The 21,904-nt window shown below is 40.8% G+C and overlaps 1 protein-coding gene across 1 annotated transcript; it reads left to right on the top strand.

The window, feature by feature from the left end:
* The first annotated feature begins 5,784 nt into the window (after positions 1–5,784).
* On the top strand, positions 5,785–21,524 carry LOC128743205 (prostaglandin E2 receptor EP2 subtype). The gene is made up of 5 exons (XM_053839736.1): positions 5,785–6,057; positions 14,864–15,080; positions 15,439–15,622; positions 20,723–20,994; positions 21,273–21,524. The coding sequence occupies exons 1-5, from the start codon at positions 5,813–5,815 to the stop codon at positions 21,522–21,524; spliced, it is 1,170 nt and encodes a 389-aa protein (XP_053695711.1). The 5' UTR covers positions 5,785–5,812.
* Positions 21,525–21,904: the final 380 nt, after the last annotated feature.

Below are 21,904 nucleotides of genomic sequence, written 5' to 3'. Positions count from 1 at the left end.
TATATGTATGACCTCATTCCAAGGTCAAGACTAAAAACTTGAGATTAGTCAATTTTTTTCAGCTAATGGATTTTAAAATGTTAGTTGCGAATAATAAATGTTTAACTAATATTACTAGTGATAGTTTGAAATTTGAAATTCAGCAATTACGAAAACAATTTAAATTTTTAACGCTTACATACAAGAAATTCTAAGGAAGTCAGAAAGCTTTTCTGATCAAATAGTGAACTGGCTTTCCAATGATACTTCACAAATATGTAATAGAAAATATTTTCAACACCTCGATGTACATAAAAAGGATATCTGAAAAGACGTACCAGTGCCGAGTTAAACCCATTTAATAGACCAAACTCGTGTTTTTAGTCTTTGACCTGGAAATGCGGTCAGGCATTAATATTAATATTTTACCCATTTGAATATTTTTATTTTTTTGCTGTAGAGTGAATAGGCTTAAAATCCTCAGTCAGTATTCTTATAAATTTTTTTATGAAAAGAGCAAAGCATTAGTGCGGAGCCTATCTTGTCTATGACAAGGTATAGAAAATAAGAAATCTATACCTATAAAGAAGGATTTCTGTCTGTCTGTCTGTCTGTCTGTCTGTCTGTCTGTCTGTCTGTCCTGTGTTCCTTATAGAATCAAAAACTACTGAACCAATCGGCGTGAAAATTTGCATGTAGAGGTTTTTGGGGCCAGGAAAGGTTTTAGTGATGGTTAGAGACCCCTCCCCCCACTAAGAGGGGGGGCTCCCATACAAATGAAACATAAATTTCTGCATAACTCGAGAACTAATCAAGCAAATAGAACCAAATTTGGCATGCGGGTGTTTTCGGTGACAAGAATTTATTCTAGGGTAATTTGAGACCCCTCCCCTCTTTATAAGGGGAATTATAACTCCTCTCCCCTTTAAGAGGGGGGGTTTCCATACAAATTTCCTCATAACTCGAGAACTAATCAAGCAAATGGAACCAACTTTGGCATGTGAAGGTTTTCGAGGGCAAGAAAATTTGCTATGTTGAATTAGGACCCCTCCTCACTTTAAGAGGGGGGGCTCCTGTACAAATGAAATACCAATTTCCTCATAACTCGAGAACTAATCAAGCAAATGGAACCAAATTTGGCATGTGTGTGTTTTTGAAGACAAAATTTTTTTCTATGATGAATTGGGACCCCTCCCCACTTTAAGAGGGGGGGGGGCTCCTATACAAACGAAATACAAATTTCCTTACAACTCGAGAGCTAATCCAGCAAATGGAACCAAATTTGGCATGTAGGTGTTTTTGGAGGCAAGAATGTTTTCTATGATGAATAAGAACCTCTCCCCACTTTAGGAGGGGGGGCTCCTATACAAATGAAATACAAATTTCCTCAACTCGAGAACTAATCAAGCAAATAGAACCAAATTTGGCATGTGGGTGTTTTCGGTGACAAGAATTTATTCTATGGTAAATTGAGACCCCTCCCTCTTTATAAGGGGAATTGTAACTCCTCTCCCCTTTAAGAGGGGGGGCTTCCATACAAATTTCCTGATAACTCGAGAACTAATCAAGCAAATGGAACCAACTTTGGCATGTGAAGGTTTTCGAGGGCAAGAAAATTTTCTACGGTGAATTAGGACCCCTTCCCACTCTAAGAGGGGGGGCTCCTGTACAAATGAAATACAAATTTCCTCCTAACTCGAGAACTAATCAAGCGAATTGAACCAAATTTGGCATGTGTGTGTTTTTGGAGACAATTTTTTTTTCAATGATGAATTGGGACCCCTCCCCACTTTAGGAGGGGGGGTCCTATACAAACGAAATACAAATTTCCTCATAACTCTAGAACTAATCCAGCAAATGGAACCAAATTTGGCGTGTAGGTGTTTTTGGAGGCAAGAATTTTTTCTGTGATGAATTAGGACCTCTTCCCACATTAGGAGGGGGGGCTCTAATACAAATGAATTACAAATTTCTCCATAACTCTAGAACTAATCAAGCAAATAGAACCAAATTCGGCATGTGGAGGTTTTTGGAGGCAAAAATATTTTCTACGGTGAATTAGGATCCTTCCACACTTCAAGAGGGGGGGGCTTCTACACAAATGAAATACAAATTTCCTCATAATTCGAGAACTAATCAAGCAAATGGAACCATATTTGGCATGTGGGTGTTTTTGGAGGCAACCATTTTTCCCATGATGAATTAGGACTTCTTACCTTTTTAGGAGGGGGGGGGGGGCTCCCATTCAAACGAAATACAAATTTGCTCATAACTTTAGAACTAATCAAGCAAATGGAACCAAATTTGGCATGTGCGAGTTTTAGATGATAGAATTTTTTTTTCTGTGGTGTATTACGACCCCTTTCCCTTTTAAGAGGGTGGGCTCCCATACAAATGAAATACAAATTTCCTTATAATTTGAGTACTAATCTAGCAAATGGAACCAAATTTAGCATGTAGGAGATTTTTGAGTCTTGAATTTATTTTATGATAGTTAGAGACCTCTCACCCCTGTGGTAGGGGGATATGGACTCTCATACAAATAAAACAGAAATTTTTGCGAAACTCAAAAACTAATCCAACTCGAGAAATTCGAGACTCTTCCATAAAACATTAATCAATAACAAGACCACAAAAACTATCTATAGTAACACTAGATCATTCAGGACGAGCCGGTCGCGAGTGTTGCCGGTGACCCGCCGTCGGAGGCGCCGCCCACTGGGGGGCTTGCAAAACTCGAGATTGTGACAAAGATCATCCGAGATTCATGATTTATGTACAACACAGGTTAATTTGTGGCAATACGAAGTTTGTCGGGTCAGCTAAAATTTTTTCTATGATGAATTGGGACCCCTCCCCACTTCAGGAGGGGGGACTCCCATACAAATGAAATACAAATTTCCTCATAACTCGAGAAATAATCAAGCAAATGGAACCAGATTTGACATGTGGGAGATTTTTGAGTCTTGAATTTATTTTATGGTAGTTAGAGACCTCTCACCCCTGTGGTATGGGGATATGGACTCTCATACAAATAAAACAGAAATTTTTGCGAAACTCAAAAACTAATCGAACTCGAGAAGTTCGAGACTCTTCCATAAAACATTAGTCAATAACAAGACCACAAAAACTATCTATAGTAACACTAGATCATTCAGGACAAGACGGCCGCGAGTGTTGCCGGTGAACCGCCGTCGGAAGCGCCGCCCACTTTGGGAGGGCAACTCCCCGCAGAAATCACTACTGTCAAGGTTTATTTGTTTTCCTAGGCCTACCTGGGTTTCCTGGAACGAGCGACAGCGAATAAGGAGAGGATCGCGAAATGGTACTTTCCACAAAAAAGTTTTCCGTGAAATGGTACATTCCGTTTAAGGTTTTCCGCAAAATGATATTCAGTGAAATGTTGTGCAATCATGGCGAATATTACTATCCGCTTTCTGGCTATGCACTGAGGGGACAGGGGAGTTGTTTTCTACTTTACTGTGAGGAAAAATTGCAAATTTGTATAGTAAACTACCCATTCCTGGTAACTAATAAGCATTAACATAAGCAGCAAATCAGCGTATTTTATACTACACGCTTTTGTATATTTCTTTTTGACTGCATAGGTGTTGTAAATTGGCATCCAAAATTGTATTCAAATTCTTCGTGTCGGTAATTAGCAATTTACAGCTAATGCATTGTCAGCACTATAATAAGGTTATTAGTAAAGTAGCTGTATATTTTGCCAAAATAGCATTTAAGTAGCATTTAAGGCGCCTTAAATGATTTTTGGCCTACATTTGAATAGCATTGGTGATGCTTTTGGTTACCTGGGAAGCTTTCGTAGTTACGTAACTGCCAAAATGAATCATGTATGGTTGAGCTCCTCAAAAACTTGCAAAACTCGAGATTGTGACAAAGATCATCCGAGATTCATGATTTATGTACAACACAGGTTAATTTGTGGCAATACGAAGTTTGTCGGGTCAGCTAGTGAATAATAAAATATCTGGACCAAAAATTCGATACGAGTGAAATCGACCGATGGCAAACAAGACATCTCTTTTATATTACACGGTAAACAGTGCAGTTCTCCTGCTAAATATTACAATTGTAACTGTTAGTTGATTCAACTAAATTTTTCATAACGGAAAATTATGAAAGGGGGGGGGGGGGGGGGTATCATTGAAGCAACGCTGATAAAGTATGTGTACCGTTATTACACAAACTGGGGCCTCCGCTGATCAAGCTATAAAGGGAGCTAATTACAACCGGGTTCGAACACAACTTCTCCTGCCAAGCCCTATGGTCTATTATATTTGTTGCAGTATGTCACCGTATTAACGTGAGACGTAGTCTGACGTCAAGATACACAATGGAAAAAGTTAGTTACTTGCTACTTTGTACAATTTATACACCGGCATGCCCATGCATTCACATACCATTGTATTTCAATATGGTATGCACAATCTATAATATGCATCATCATGATACTAATGAAAATAAAATACAAAACATTTTTGTTATTTGTCCGAAGCGCATTTGATCTTATACGATGCCGTAAATATTCTCTAGAGTCTAGAGAGAGAGAGCAAAAAATTTCGGTGAATACCCAGCATTGCTGCGCTACCCTCTAGTAATACAGCCAAGCAGAATCATTTCTTAATTTATGCACCAACAATGGTTGTTGAGATTTCAAGTTGTTCATAAAGAATATGCCGCACGAGCTCCATCCTTGTTAGCCAAGTGACGCGTAGTTTTTTCAAAACATCGATATGCACAATTTTGCTTTAGTTTAATGAAAGCGTTGGTACCATATAAACAAATGAAACTATTTTATTTTACCTTAATCATTCGAAATTATTGTCGTGTCATGTTACAGCTCAAACTAATAAAATAGAAATGACATCGATCTACGAAATCACCAAACATAAAGCAAGCGACAAAGTTCAATTAGATTAACGTTCCTTCAAACTCATAATTTAACAGACATCAATCATTCGCATCTATACTTTCATGGTGTTGCTGTTAATACCAAATTGTCGCCCTTTCAGCTGGCGAAACAAACGTCACATCCTTCGGCTCGCTAACAATGAGTCCGAATGTCAGCCGCATCAACAAGTTAAGGGTGGTGGTTAAAGCGTCAGAAGAGTCGCCATTTAATTTATGTAAAACAAATGTGTACTTAAAAGCTTTTCATTTTCCATCCTTCAGCCTAGTTTGACACTAAGCACTCTTCAACAAGTTGAAATTTTCGTACCTAATGGATTATTTTGATACGCATACATACCTACGCCGATCATCACAATCATCGGGATCATCGTTAACCGAATCGGGCTGGCTTCCGACAGTTGGGGGCCGGAAGGCGTTCATCGATCTGTCGCTTTTGTGCAGTCAGAAGGGGAAGCGTAGTGGGTGGCTAAAATTCTTTCGCTTTTCTTATGGCGCGTTCAGTTTGGTTTCGAAAGCGCGCGCGGTCGGTTCGATTCGGTTGAACGAGGCCCGACTGAAGAGCCCGTTGATCCCGTGTGTACCGCAGTTGGGAGGCATAAAGGATAACACTTTGCGGCAGTCTCAAGCGGTTTTTTTTCGTGTGATATGTGATAGGATGGATGCTAGCCGATAGATAGGATCTTGAGTGACAGAAACGATTTGAATATGAATGTTCGGTCTCGGGTTTATCTAGCAGGAAATGCAAACATATCTTAGATGCACATATTTAGGCTGAACATCATAGATCAGTGTCAATTATTTGTTATTGAAGTGGAAACGGGTCTCTTATTTGAGTGATAGCTTGATGCATTTGAGTTTGCACACTTTTGGTGACTCCGTTTTATAATTGCTCGTGAAAATGACTGATGCCACTCTTAACAATTCCATGCTGGGGTATTTTGCGGATCCGGAAAATACGAGCGACAGTCTGATGGATTTTAATTTGGGAAACTTAACGAACGCTGCGCCAAAACCCTTAGGAAAACCGTGCTATTTTCTAATAGGGGTATCGTACGTCTTTGGCTGCGCTGGTAGTCTAATAGCACTGATTTATCTGTGGCAGAGGAAAAACGTGCGGAATACCAAACATTCCCTAATGCTAAAGTGAGTGATTAAGTTGTTCAATGTCATCAAATTTGCAGCGTATTAGCAAATTATTATAGCCAACCCATACTTATTTGATTTAATTTATTAGCATTAGCTTACATTTTCGAATGATATCATCATTGGCGTGCACAGAGGTATGGCACCATTTCTTCAACATATCGTTGGGCTTAGAAAATTGTAAATGTTTGGATGCTAATATACGCGCTTTTGTGAAGTCAGTATGTTGAACAAAAATATTCCAAAAATACCTATTTTCCTGAGTCCAGATACGATTTGAAATGGTGATGCCCCACGACAGCTTGCGTATTTCAAATAATTTTTTGCACTGAACTTAAACACTAATTTTTCGCCTGTTTTTTGTAATATCTTATGATACATTGTTGATGTTATATTGTACTTAAAGAAAAAATGCCGCTAATTACTTCTACAAAACCCGATTTAATCCACCTGGTGGCGAAAGGAACCTTTGTTATACTATCTTACTGGCTATTTGAGATATAAATCGACGCGTCTTCGGAACATAATTCACCTGTCTGTTAAGAAAGTATATTTCCCATGGATGCTACTTTCGCTTGCTTGTAGAAGTTACTCTAAAATGGAAAATTTGATAGAATGCAATGTCTGGATTCAGAAATTGCAAGTAGATATGATCAAATGGTTTTGATCATATATTGCGTAATTCTTACCTATTATAACTTGGTTCAACCCGTGGATCCCAATCCCAATTGGGTAGAAAGGAATGAACTACGAACTAAGTGAGAGCTGCTGCAGTGACTTTCCCGTCATCCATTCTTTCCCTTTCACGTCTTGTTCCACCTTAGGGATACTATAAAGCACTCCTCTTCTTCTGTTTCAGTACTTTTTTCTATCATTTTCTTCATTTATTGGAGATCCTAATTACAAAAAAAATATTCAAATATCTGACTTCATTGATAAGTCAACACAAAAACATGAGGTTAATATATCCTAAAGAATTGATCTATTTATGAAAATTCCAAAAAATATCGTATTATCGTATTATAGTATTATCGGTCTTTGGTAGCCGTTTTTTAATAGTTTCGAATACTAGATGAACGTGTATCTTCCTCGACTACCCACTTCCACCGGGTATGGGCCTTGTCCCGAAGTCGACGACCCCTCCACTGATTCTCCACTGAATATAATTTTTATTGTTATTCTACCAGACATTCTGGCCACATGTCCAATCTATAGCCTGCCAAGTTGTACAGCTCTGCGGTCGATCTTGATCATATCGACATCATCCGCAAACCCATAGATCTCGAAACGACAGTACTGGCCTATTACGTGTTTGCCGTCGCACTGCACCTTTCAAGGTAATGTTGAATATCAGCTTTGAGAATGCGTCTCCATGCTTCTATCCATCCGACGCTACGAAAACAATTACGGTCTCATTCGGTATTCTGCCACTTGATATGGACTATCGCTTGAATCAGCATAATCATTTCGCTGATAAAAATGTGTTTAAACATCATTCGCCACAGCTGATGTCGCTTGACTAAATCGTACGCTGTCTTGAAATATACAAACAATTGAGTTTGCAAATTGTACTTCGGAGATCAATACCGGTGTAGTGGTTAGCATTCACACCTCTCACGCCGAGGACCCGGGTTCAATTCCTGACCCCGCAGAAGTCACGAACGACTCAAGCTGTTAAAAAAAATAATAAAATTGTGCTTCGAGAAATTAACTGTGACCTGTCGCAGTTGAACTAGGACCTTTTCGACAACCAACTTGGTATTCGTCGATAAAGGACTCCAACGCAGGGCTTCGACCGATCCTTTTTTTCTACCGCAGTCACACCAACGCGCATTCAAGTTCACACCGTCCGTTTAGAGGTGGAATACGAATGCTATGCATAACACAACTGGCATTTTGCTCAGTCAAACGCCGACTGCACGCTGCAGAACGAACGGCTTCTAAAACTTTTTGACATTTTCGTTTCGATCAAGTTGCCTTTACCGTTTGGAGCAGCGAATGACTGCAAAACAGTCAAATGACTGGCAATCACCACGCTACGAAAAGCAACCGCACAATCGTATGATTCAATACTACAAAAAAACAACCACTACATGTGCATGGAAGAAGTCGGTCGGACTCCGTCCAATACAAACGAATATTTTGCTTGCGTCGGACCGACGTCTGGGTGACAAACTTTTACTGTGAGCAGCCGATTTGGAGACAAAAAGAGAAACGAAAAAATACGTCACCGTCTGCTTCCAGTCAGTTTGCAGTTTATATTCTCAAAGCGCAAAGCAAAACGGGAGATCGACTGTTTGCTTTTGCTGAGATGCCGCATGAATTGTACGGCGGCAGCAGCGCAAGCGGCAGATTGACTGGATTAAAAAAAACGGTCAAATGATCGTTCAAAAATCGGAGTTTGAATGCGGAAAGTTCGCATTCACGGCAGTCACATTCAACTTGCGATCTCTTTTTAAGCCCTGCTCCAACGTCACTATCAGTCGACGGCAACGGGAGTGAAGAGGAAAGTAATAAGCTCTAAGCTCAGAATTAACTATAACTGGAAATAATACTGGCTAGAGAAACAAAATAATTCTTATAGAGCAAGGTGTAGATACATGCTACATGCTGGTACATGTGATCTTAAAAGCGGAGAAAACTCTTTTGAGGACTACTATGCTGGTATACCTTCACGTTGACAGTTTTAGTTCTCAAGAAATTGGTCATCTGCTTCACGCACGAGCTAATCGCTTCTAAGTCATAAGTTTTTTTGTATGCTTTGATAATTTTGGGTTCCTGAAGTACTATTGTTTATTAAACTAGTTTTTTACTATGAAATGTTGGTTACCTGGGTGTATTATCAATATTCACTTCTTCGCTTACGATCTCAGGTCAAACATTTTTCAAAACAAGGGAAACGATGAAAAAGATTCGCACAAGCTTTATACTTTGTTGTTGTAACTATTGCGCAACTGTCAACGCAACTTACGCAGTGTGAACAATATACACTGAATTTATTGCACCCAAGTTTTTAAAGAATTTAATTCGAACTGTATATGTGTAAGCCAATGGCAGGTAATGCAGGCCCCAGATCCGCCAATGTGTGATCCATAAAAATTAAAGAACGCTTAGAAACTTTCGTTCTTTTGCGTTTTTCCCATTTTTTCACATCACTATGAATCGCAAAATTTTTTTTGTGTGGACTCTTAAATAAGTTGGTGTAGGTATTCCCGGTTTTGTTTTATGATGATGCCTTTATTATCCAGTCATTATACTTGATTGACTAGTTTGACTAGTTTGTCTTTGACTCGTTTCGGTAAATGCATATCGGTTATTATCAACTCTTTAGTTGTGTTGTGCGACATTCATTGGTCAGCATATGTAGGGTTTGTTTACCGGTAATGGACACTTTCTCTGTTCTAGATTCTCGTATATGACTTTAATGATTTATTAGTTTGGATTGTTTTTTTTCTGAAAATATTCAACTGCAAGAGAAGGATCTGAAATTATCAGACCATCAAGATTTACAACACAAAATGATTATTTTATTCTAAATCCAAAGTGCCCATAATAGGATAACGAACAATCCAAACTACATCTTAAAATAGAATATGAAGAGTTTTAACATTAATTAAGTAATAACAATCAGTTGGCCATTTGCATCATGAGTCAGAATACTCTCAAATACAAAACAACTAGTACTAAATACACCAAAAGAGTGCCCGTTACTGGTTAGTATACCCTATTCCCATCGACGCGCCGAAACATGTTCTCATTTTGCACAGTTCGGATAAAAATAAACGGGCAACTAATCCGCGAGTCCATCGATGCCAAATGGGGTGGTGGCATTGTTATTCATCTCATCTTTCGTGCTTGAACTTACCTTCCCAGCCGAGCCCAGCAGCGGCTCGCCAACAGAAGAGGGTGGCAGATCCCGTCTGTCTTTGTTGCCCGCTATGGACTCCTCGACCGGCACTAGCCCCTCTCCCGCTCGCAGATATGGACAATGGTTCAATTCAAACTCATTCAGTTTGCAGTGATGTGCGAATCAGTGGCGTTGATTTACGGCCAAATTTGAACGTCCGAGCGTCTCGACGAACGTGCACGGCATCAAAATGGTAACATTTTGAAGAATTTTAATAATTTATACATATAATGTCCGCTGGTTGTCTAGGTATTTAGAACTTCGTGGTAGGTCAATCAACGATAACAAAGCATAGTTGAAATGAAATAAATGAAACTTATGCATATTTTCTAAACAAGTAGTTGATTGCTTCGTTTATCGCTATCACACGCAAAGTGATCAATATTACTGCTTAGAATAAGATAGACAATCCGCCAGATTTGTTGTTATTACTGAATCAAACTCCTATATGAAGACATACAGAGACATAGTTCTGATGCAAGATCCAAATTTATAATATCAGGTTGAAATTCATTTCAGGATCAATAACGTGTTACCTCCAGTGCTTGTGTGCTATCTACCATAGCTCTTTGCGCTTAACTGTATCGTATGCTGCCCTGAAACCCACGAAAAGACGACACGTGAGCACATTGTAGTCTAGACATCTTAGAAGAAATTCACGGAGTGTACAAATTTGATCTATAGTAGCACGGACCCCCATAAAACCAGTCTGATACAGCCCTACGAAATCTCTTATTATACTATTAAACGACGTAATAAAATCTGCGTGTACCTTGTAGGCGGCGGTGATCAGCATAATGCCGCAGTAATTACAGCATTCATGCCTTGCGTCGTTTTTGTAGATGGAACAAATCATGCCTTCCATTCACTACTCCGGTCGCTTCTGCTCATCCCAAATCTTGGAAATTATCCAATGAAGTGCCGTTGCGAGTAGTTCCATATAATGTTTAGAGTTATGTCGGGAATCGGTCCTTTCCTGCGGCTCTATCGGTCTTGAGCCGCCCGATTTCTCACCGGATCTCTTCCAGCCGGGAATTTATTATCGTTTATGGGGATGGGAACTCCTATTTTAATTCTGCTCCGCCTCGCCAAACCAATATTGAAAACTGCATTGCGAGCATAGATAAGGGAGACTGCTGCAGGTTAAGACTAGTAGCAGATTGAGAAAATTCAATTATTTTTCAACGGCATGTAAAAATGCACTTCAAATCTCACTCTAAATATCATACCTAAACTTTCGCTTATATTTATGTTAATAGTAGTTGATTGCCCGATCCTACTCGGGATACCTTTGTCTGTCAGCCAGTGTACATTTGTTATTGTAACGAAAATTATCATCAAGAAACAAAACCCTTTTTCTTCATTTGGATAAGTCTACTCCCTTTGTCAGCTCTCCTCCTGTTATCCACCAGTCACTGGCAAATCTGTCTTCTTTTCGGATTCCTATAAAGCGAGACAAAGCCTTTTTTCGTTTTTGAACCTCCCCTAGTCCATGGCCACTCTATCCCCTTCTTTCAGAAACCCTCTCTTGCCATCGTGCCACTTCTACAACTGCTATCGGTCCAAATGCAAAAGAAACGCACCACTTTACCCATTTGAACCTTCTTCTTCCCTCGTAAGAGACCGCCGCCTGTTTGTCAACACCCCGGCTCTGATTTGTTTATGTCAAGGAACATGTGTGCCAAGTTTGATGAAGAACCAGGCATTCCGGAGTTATGGCGGAACATACATTCATACTCACGTTCCTCGTCCCCCCGTATCAGCTCTCTCTTCTGTTACGTAGCTAATTATGCATTTGTGTATTTTCGCGTGAGACACTGTCAGCTCTGATCAGCAAATTTCCTTGGCTGCGAATAATGTCCGCTAACTGGGCTTTCGTTGAATGTTATAAATGTGAGTGATACCAGATCCAAAAACCCATCTCCGAAATGGATCAGTCTACCTTCGTTGGACCGGATGGAGTACTCGCTCTTTTTTCAAGAAATGCACGCAGGTTTACAATTTTTCTTTGTTTACCGGCATTTTTCCAACGTTATGGAAAATGGCGTTTATGTTTCCGGTTCATAAAAAAGCTGATAAAAAGATCTTCGATAATTTTCGAGCTATCGCTGCTTTGTGTGTGTTCGAAAAAGTAATTTTAGGACCAGTGTTCTACCATTGTAAGCAATTCATCGACTATTCTCAACATGTTCAACAACAATCGACCACAGCGAAACTCCTTTCATTTACTACTTCTGCTGCGGTTACCATGTCGAGGCGTTTCCAAATGCATGCAATCTACACCGATCTCTCTATTGCTTTTGATAAGTTATATCGTGAAATTACGATTACCAAACTGGACAAGATGGGACTTGGCGGCAGTCAACTACTCTGGCTGAAAATCGGAAAATCCGATATTCCACAAGACAGTCATCTGGGCTGGATAATTTCAAGGATTTGGGAGGAGGAAAAACTACCGGAGGAGTGGATGGAAGCTGTAGTCTGTCCCATCTACAAAAAGGACGACCGGCTTGATTGCTGTAACTACCGCGGCATTACGCTGGTCAACACCGCCTACAAGGTGCTCTTCCAGATTTTGTTGCGTCGTTTATCCCCAATAGCAAGAGAGCTCGTAGGGCAGTATCAGACGGGTTTTATAGGGGCCCGCGCTACTACGGATCAAATTTTTACTCTCCGACAAAACGTCCAGAAATGCCGAGAGTACAACGTGCCTACGCATCATATTTTCGTGATTTCAAAGTAGCATGCTATACAGTTGAACGCGAACAGCTATGGCAGATAATGCACGAGCACGGTTTTCCAGATAAACTGACGCGGCTGTTTAAGGCTACCCTGGAGCGAGTGATGTACTACGTGCGCGTTTCGGGGACACTCTCGAGTCATTTCGAATCGCGCAGAGGGTTGCGACAAGGAGATGGACTGTATGTTATTCAATACTGCTATTGAAGGCGTGATCCGGCGAGCGGGCATCAAAACAAGAGACGCGATCTTCAGCAAGAGCAGCCAACTCCTAGCCTTTGCTAGACGGCGTCGACATCATTACTAAAAACCAGGGATGGTTCGATCAATTTGAATCAATTTTGATTCATTTGACAGTACCGTCTCTGCGGATCCAAATATGACAAAGTTACGTATAACACGTTTGTAGAGCAAGTTACAATCTATAATTTTGCTGAACAAAGTTTTGCTGTATCTTTTGTAGTTACGGTGCTACGATGCTAGTATCTTATTAGTGACTAAATGAATTAGTTCATTTAGTCACTGATGAGTTACTAGCATTGTAACACCGTAACTATAAAAGGCACAGCAAAACTTTGTTCAGCAAAATTGTAGATAAGAACTAGTTCTACAAATATTTCATATATAACTTTGTCATATTTGGCTCGGCTGAGCCGGTACTGTCAAATGAATCAAATCTGACTCAAAGTGATCGAACCATCCCTGCTAGAAACCTTGGGAAAGCGGAGGCAATCTACGCCAGACTAAAAACGGAAGCAAGGAGGATGGGGTTACAAATTAATGCGTCGAAAACCAAATATATGGTAGGAACAGGCTCCAGAGAAAGCAACGTTTGCCTCCCATGGACAGTGACTATTGACGGCGATGAACTGCAAGTGGTTGATGAGTTCGTATATTCGGGATCTCTGGTCACCACCGACAATAATATGAGAAAGGAGATTCAACGATGCATTCAAGCTGGAAATCGAGCCTACTTTTTCCTCCGCAAGACGCTTCGATCAAGGAGCATACGCCGCCGCACAAAGCTGACGATGTACAAAACGATACTCAACCCGGTAGTTCTCTACGGACTTGAGATTGTAACTTTGCTAACGGAAGACATACGTGCACTTGCCGTATTTGAACGAAAGGTGTAGCGGACTATTTTTAGTTGAGTACAAGAAGATAGCGGAGAGTGGCGTAGGTATATGAACCGAGTTGCACCACTTGGAGAGATTCGTACACCTCGCAAAAGTTGGGAGACTACGGTGGGCCGGCTGCGTTGCCAGGGCGCCGGACGACTGTGGTGCAGTGAAATCCGTTCTCTTCAAGAACGCCACCAGCACGAGGAATAGAGGGGCTCAACGTACTAGATTGCTCGACCAGGTTGAAACCGACTTGCGTGTGTCGAGACGCGCAACGGGTTGGCGGCCAGTAGCCCAGGACCGAGTACAATGGAGAAGAATTTTTGATGCGACAAAAGCCACCTCGGCTTTCGGCTAGTAAAGTATGTAAATAAGTCCTCTGGGCCGGCTCATATTCGTGCTATACTTCAAAGATGTAAGCTTTTCACTACGAGGACACAGGATTTCCTTTGCTGATGATCTATCTCGAAGTCAACAAAGTACAAAACGCCATGTTCCTACAAAAACAACTGGAGAGCTTTTCAAGATGGTGTAACGAAAATAGAATGGTGCTCAACTGTGCTATAAAATACCGAAAATAGGCAACTTCATATAGCCTTTTAAAAAATTTTGTGTGTTGTTGGCAGTAGTGAAAAGAGACTAAACTATCTACTCTAACCTTTTTTTTTTTGTTTTTTTTTGTTTGGTTATTAGCAATTTCTCATATTAGACATATTATGTTTGTTAATTTAATTTCGGTGGGATTGTTTTCTATTCCGTATTATATCTTTGCTGATACAAACAATAAACCAATAAGTACCATATAGGGAAGCATATAACTATCTTTTGATATGGTCCCTTGAAGTCTAGACGTAAAAAACTTTCTCACATTATATAGTTTTGCCCCGTAGAGAACTATTGAGTGTTACTGTCTGTGAGCTATATTTGCAAGCACGCTGCATCAATTATGCGAAACCGAGATAATCCGTGACAATTAATTATGTTCGCTGCGTACATAATTAATTTGTGTTTGCCGTTCTCTGCCTGCAATTTTCAGATGTTTACTCACCAACGATCTGATCGGATTAACGGGGATGTTTGTGCAGATGTACCTGCAGTCTTCTCTACCGGAGCAACTCACCAAAGAATATATACACTATTTCTGCATTTTCCGGGTAGTTTGGCGTGTGTTCGGCATCAGTTCCGGCTGCGTTGCGTTCGTCATGGCACTCGAACGGTACATAGCTCTAACGAAGCCGTTCTTCTATCACAAGGTGCGTATGTGAATTCGAATGAAGTAAATTTTGTATTACGTAGTTTTTTACAGTACTTAAACTGCAAGTTTATAGTTAATTACGAGCAATAAATAAGAATATGTATGTACATCGTAATACAAGTAAATGCAAGTTTAAAGTTTTAACTTGATAGTGCGATGAATCTCTGTGGATCGAATGGTGATGGTTTCCCAATCGCAAGTTTGAAGCAAAATAAATTAACTATTTTCAGACGACGACCTGCTGGGTGCACGATATCAGTGTCATTATCAGAAGTGTCGGAAACACGAAAGAGGACTCGATTCTGTTGCGCATTTTTCAATTTTCACACTTCATTTTATCTACTCCTCTTCCACAGCATGTGTCCGATAAAATGATTAGAAGGTCGATTTTCCTACTCTGGGCAATCGGAGCATTCTTCACGTTCCTCCCACTTTTTGGCTTCGGAATCTACTACGACGAGAAGAAGCAGGATTGCGTTCGATATAGGGAAGCCACGGAACTGACCGACGTCGCCTACGCGTATCTGTTCTTCGCCGTTGGTAAGTGAAAAAAAAAAGGATTATTTGCTGGAAAATTGCACACAATTAATCTTCCCTTGACTCTAAAAGTTGACCTGCTCGTGGGGTTTATATTAGGTTGTTGAAGAAACAAATCTAAGTAGCAGTCGATTTAATATTCATTTGTTCTTAAGGTCTGTTACCTAGATATTTTTCCTTAGTTACTAATAAACCACTGTTCAAGAAACATCATTTTCGTTATTCGTCCATAGGTTATGGGCTCAGTTCGACAGTAATTTGAAAATTCTTGAAGCAGTTTTTTTTTCGGAATTGTTCCAAACTTGGAAGACTCTAGAAGCAGCAAGTTTTAAGAACTGAAGATTCCGGCAACAGCGAGCAGAATGACCACAAGCGCGAAAAAGGCTGGGGTAGTTCAGTTTGCTGGAGAAGGTTTCGATACGTGGAAATTTCGAGTCGAAACGCAATTAGCAGCTCACGGAGTTTTGGAGGCAGTGAAACAGGATCCGCCGGCTGAAGACGCAACTGAAGCAATGAAAGCGACGTTCAAGGACAAAAACGATAAGGCAAAAGCTCTTTTGGTGGCCTTTATTGCAGATAGTCATTTGGAGTATGTTCGGGACAAGGAAACGGCAAAGGAAATGTGGGAATCTTTGGCCAATACGTTTGCAAAGAAAGGATTTGCTGCACAAACGTACATTCGTAAGTCTCTCTCGCTACTGAAAATGGAGGAAGGAACACCCTTAAAAGACCATTTCCGGAAATTTGATGAGCTGATCAGGCAGCTCAAAGATGCTGGAGCTACCGTGACCGAACTGGATCAGGTGAGCCAACTTTTCATAACTTTGCCGGCCTCCTTCGATGTTACAACAACGGCGATGGAAAATCTCCCTGACGACAAGTTGTCCTTGGATACCGTAAAAGCACGCCTGTTGGCACAGGAACAGAAAAACAACGGGCGAGAAGGTGGTTCAAGCACTAGCAACGGATCTGACGGTGTAGTGTTGGCAGCAAAGCATGGAAAAAAGCAATTTGTTAGGAGCAATTTCGCAGGAAAATGCTATAACTGTGGACTTTTCGGGCATAAACGTTCATTCTGTCCGAAGGCAAAGAAGCAAACGGTACGGGCAAATGCAGCGGAGATTCCGGTTGATCGTGAAATAGCCTTGGTTAGTTCAAAGGAAGCAGAGGTGTTACCTGGTAACAAACTGGAATGGATTTTGGATTCTGGAGCTAGCAGGCATATGGTGAAGGAAGAAAACTATTTGTCTTCTGTCAAAATGTTGCCGGCCCCGGTGACAATCGAAAGTGCCAAGGATGATGAAAGTATGCAGGGCATTAAGGAAGGAACCGTTACTGGGAAAGTGAAGACGCAAACCGGAAAAGTGACATTGAAAATAAGTCACGTAATGCATGTTCCTCGTCTGAAGTATAATCTTCTGTCTCTGGCTGCTCTTTTGAAAGTAGGAGTGCAAATACAATTTTTACCAGATCGTGCACTCCTTACCAAAGATGGAGAGCACATCGGCGAAGCGGTTTTACGAAGAAACTTGTTTTATTTGTCGATGGTTGTGGATACTGGTGTTGTATTAGCTGCAAAAATTGATTGCGATAAGCTGGAACTATGGCACCGTCGATACGGACACCTGAGTTATCGAAATTTGAAGAAGCTGCAAAGTTCAAAAATGGTAAAAGGCATGGATGAACTACGAGGTGATGGTGGTTTTTGTGATACCTGCGCGGAAGGAAAGCTAGTACGTTTGCCCTTCTGTGGAACAAGACCCGCTACTACAAGACCGTTGGAGAGAGTACATACAGATGTTTGTGGAAAAATCACGCCTGCAACACACGATGGGTTTCAGTATTTTGTTTCGTTTGTGGACGATTACACTCATTTTGCTGTCGTGTACCTTATGAAGTCGAAAGATCAAGTGTTTGATTACTTCAAGGTATATGAGGCAATGGCGACGGCGAAGTTTGGAGTAAAGATTGCTAATCTTCGTTGCGACTTGGGACGAGAGTATTTCAGTAAGCAACAATTGACGTTTTACAAGCAGCAAGGAATACAGGTGGAATCCACAGTTGGTTACACTCCTCAACACAACGGAGTAGCTGAACGATTCAACCGGACAATTTCGGAAAAGATGCGAACTATGCTGATCGAATCGGGTGCGCCAAAATATTTATGGGGTGAAGCAGTACTGAATGCAGTCTATGTAACAAACCGAAGTCCGACGGAGGCTCTTTCAAACAAAACTCCAGCAGAAATGTGGCATGGTGAAAAACCTGTGGTAGACAAGCTACGTGTGTTTGGTTGCGTAGCTTATTCCTGGATTCCAAAACAAAAACGAAGCAAATTGGATGCAACTGGACAACGATGTGTAATGCTTGGTTATGCTCCATGCGGATACCGTTTATGGTCACCTGGTAGTAGAAAATTAATCGTCGCCCGTGATGTGCGGTTCAATGAAGCAGAATTCCCGTTTAAGAAGATCGTCGATAAGCAGTTCTCTGGAGAAATAGTGATTCCTTTACTGATTCCACAAATGCAAGGGCAAGAGGGGGATGAAGTGACAGCAGAGGAAGACGAATTTGTCGATGCTCCTGATGCTGAAGAGTTAGAGCAAACGGAGCAAGAGGGGGAAAGTGAAGAATCAGAATCAGATACGTCGGCACTCCCACCACAACAGGTAGGTAGTAACTCTCCAGGTGAGTCTACACCAAGGCACAGTGGTCGGGAGTGCAGGAGACCAGGTTGGTTTAAAGAATTCTTAACGTCATACGGAGCAAATTCTGCTGTTGAATTTTCTCAGGTACCAAACAGTTACGATGATATCAACAAACATCCAGATTGTGCGCAGTGGCTACAGGCAGTCGAAGAAGAACTATTGGCGTTGGATAAAAATCACACGTGGGTGCTGGTGAAGAAGCCTGCGTCTGTTGTTCCAGTCCCTAGTAAATGGGTTTTTACGTTGAAAACGGATGCTGATGGTAATCCTGTGCGTTTTAAAGCTCGTTTGGTAGCCAAGGGCTTTATGCAGAGGAAACACGTTGATTATGAAGAGACATTCGCGCCGGTTGCAAGATTGAACACAATTCGAACTGTATTGGCTATAGCAAATAATCGCTGTTACGAAATACATCAAATGGACGTTCGCACGGCGTTTCTGAACGGTGTGCTGGAAGAGCAAGTATACATGGCAGTACCGGATGGTGTAATGGCTGAAGAAAATGAGGTTTGCTTATTGAAACGTTCTCTGTATGGTTTAAAACAGTCCCCACGTTGCTGGAACAGTCGTTTTAATGAAGTCTTGGAGATCCATGGTTTTACTCGTTCACGATACGATTATTGTTTATACACCAGACAGCAAGATGGTGATACTGCATACATTGTTGTATATGTAGACGATCTCTTGATTGCAGCCAAGAGTGTCAGGAATATTGCGGAAATTAAAAGTATATTTACGAAGAGTTTCGATATGGCTGATATGGGCGAACTTCATCATTTTCTCGGTATTAAGGTAGAGCGCGACCGAGCGAATGGTGTTATGAAGCTTTCTCAGTTGGGACTTATTGAAAAGATTCTGGAGAGGTTCGGCATGAGTGACTGTAAGTCGTGCAATACACCCGCTGAAGTAAGGTTGCAGTTACGACGATACGAAGGACAATGTGAGCAACCATACCGTGAACTCATAGGAAGCCTGATGTATCTTATGCTGGGAACAAGGCCGGATTTATGCTATATTGTTGGCTATTTATCGAGATTCCAGGATGCAGCAGGACCGGAGCACTGGAAGCACGCAAAACGAGTGTTACGATACCTTCAAGGTACTAAACGTTTTAAACTAGTATACAAAGGCAATGCCCATTCACCACCTGTAGTTGGTTTCGTCGATGCGGATTTTGCTAGCGATGAAAATGATCGAAAATGTGTCTCAGGATATCTACTGAAGGTTTTCAACTCAACCGTAGCTTGGTCTTCAAAGAAGCAAAACGCTGTAGCAATGTCGTCAACTGAAGCAGAATATATTGCTATGAGCAGCTGTGTAAGCGAAACATTATGGCTGTGTGGACTAATGACCGATGCAATGGAAGCTGAAAATATATATCCCGTACCAGTTTTCGAGGACAACCAAGGTGCAATAGCAATGGCGCAGAAGGAAGAAACAAAGAGGGCTAAACACATAGACGTTAAATATCATTTTGTACGAGAGGCTGTCGCTAAAAAGCAGATTCAACTGGTATACATAACAACACAACAACAAGAGGCAGATCTCTTAACGAAGGCTTTAGCATCACCTCAATTCCTGCACTTGCGGGATAAAATAGGATTAGCTGAAATCAACTGAGAGGGGGTGTTGAAGAAACAAATCTAAGTAGCAGTCGATTTAATATTCATTTGTTCTTAAGGTCTGTTACCTAGATATTTTTCCTTAGTTACTAATAAACCACTGTTCAAGAAACATCATTTTCGTTATTCGTCCATATAGGTCCTGCTAGCAAATGATGACATCAGTAAACAAGTTGAAAAAAGAACATGACCATCGTTCATTGGTCAACTTTATGTGATCAAAAATTCTTAGATTAGAACGTTCACTTTGCCCTAAACAGATAATGATTATTAGTTTTTATATTTTTGGAGACAGTTTAGTTTGAAAAATGTGTGTTGTATTCCCATTGATGGAGGAAAATGGTCCATACACAGGAAAACTCAGTCGATGCATTAACCGTTTCAAGAAAGCAATCCTGAACATTGAAATTCAACACACATTAGTTTTTATAATTGAACTGTAATTATGAAAAACTTACTACGTGTAAACCGCTAATGCTCGAAAACTCTTGTCCCATACCAAACTTTAATCTTTAACAAATCCTTAAATCATGTTTCAAAATAATAACTCTTATTTCTCTCATCCAAGTTCTGATGCGCGATTGATGACGAATACTGTAATCAATGATAATTGGCTGATTATTAATCTCCAGCTGTTCATTCAATCGATATCATCGCTTTTCACCCCGTCATAGAAAAAAATTGAGCACGCTCACCATTTTATAATCCTAGTAGAAGTACTTAGATGCCTTATTGTGTAATTTTTTCGTATTATTATTTGACCTACTTTTTAGGTATCATACTCTGCATCGGTATCGTGATTTGCAATCTGAGCGTACGGAAAGTTTTGTACCAGTCACACCACAAAATGCGTCGCCAGTTTCGCTCGGTTCAACCAACTCCGATGCTGGAGCGATCCACCACTCGAATTTCCCAAAAATCGGCCAGCTTCACCGATTCCTCCATTTTTCGCATGATGGGCGAGCCTACGACGGAGGAAATTCGATTCGCCAAGCTGATGACCTTTCTTAGCATCAGTTTTTTGGCCTGCTGGCTTCCCCAGATGGTGAGTATTGCATGATTTATTAGGCATGTCCCTACCACATCGACGGTTGAGTTTCCTATCATTGGAAGTAATCTCTCGGGACTAATTGTGGCACGTCCCGTTTCTCTTGAATTTTCTCGACAAACGGTACAAATATAGAGAGTGTAAAATTCCCCCTGCTTTTGTCATTCCTTTCAACCATTATTTGATAATGACAATTTCAAGAGGATGTGGTTAAAAAAATCTATAAATTAATTACTCTTCTGTTTGTTTTGTTTTTTTGTATTGCCGCTGTACAGGTTTCGATAGTGCTGTCCCAGCTGCTGGAGAAACCGTTGCGAGATCGATATAGCTGGTTTTTCCGCCTGTCGGACATCCTGATTCTGTTACATTTTATGCTTGACCCGTACATCTACGTCCTGTTCAGACAAAGCCGTCGAAGCGACTTTCGGACCATGATCCGGTACGTGTTCAGTCGGAATCAGTTCAACATCGTGGAAACGGCCCTCAGTCCTATACAAAAGACAATCAACTCGTCTCCTCTGCCGTAGGCCGGAATTAACCAAAAACCCGAAAAACGTCACTAACCCAAAATCCAACCGATAACCAAAAACAACCAAAATGTTTTTACCCATTTGTCTCCCTTATCCTAGGTTGGCGTGGCCGGCGCGCAAAGCCGCGAAGGAAAAAGGACGTGATACGGTTACCACAACGGACACAAGTGATTGACACGGGGAAAGATCCTTTTCTCCTTTTTTACTATTTATTACCCGTTATGGATAAGATTGTAAGCCGCGAAAACTGGACCATTGACGCACTTTGATACGCTTTTTATACACTCCATTGCAATTTATTGTTTGCCAAATGGGAGGAATTCAAAGCTGTGCCCAAAGCATCAAAATAACTGTGCGTTTGAATGTGATCGAACGTT

The sequence above is a fragment of the Sabethes cyaneus genome, chromosome 3 (genome assembly GCF_943734655.1).
Source record: "Sabethes cyaneus chromosome 3, idSabCyanKW18_F2, whole genome shotgun sequence".
Classification (NCBI taxonomy): Eukaryota; Metazoa; Arthropoda; class Insecta; order Diptera; family Culicidae; genus Sabethes; species Sabethes cyaneus.
The sequence above is the reverse complement of the archived record's forward strand: the minus strand, read 5'-3'. Positions and strand labels throughout refer to the sequence as shown.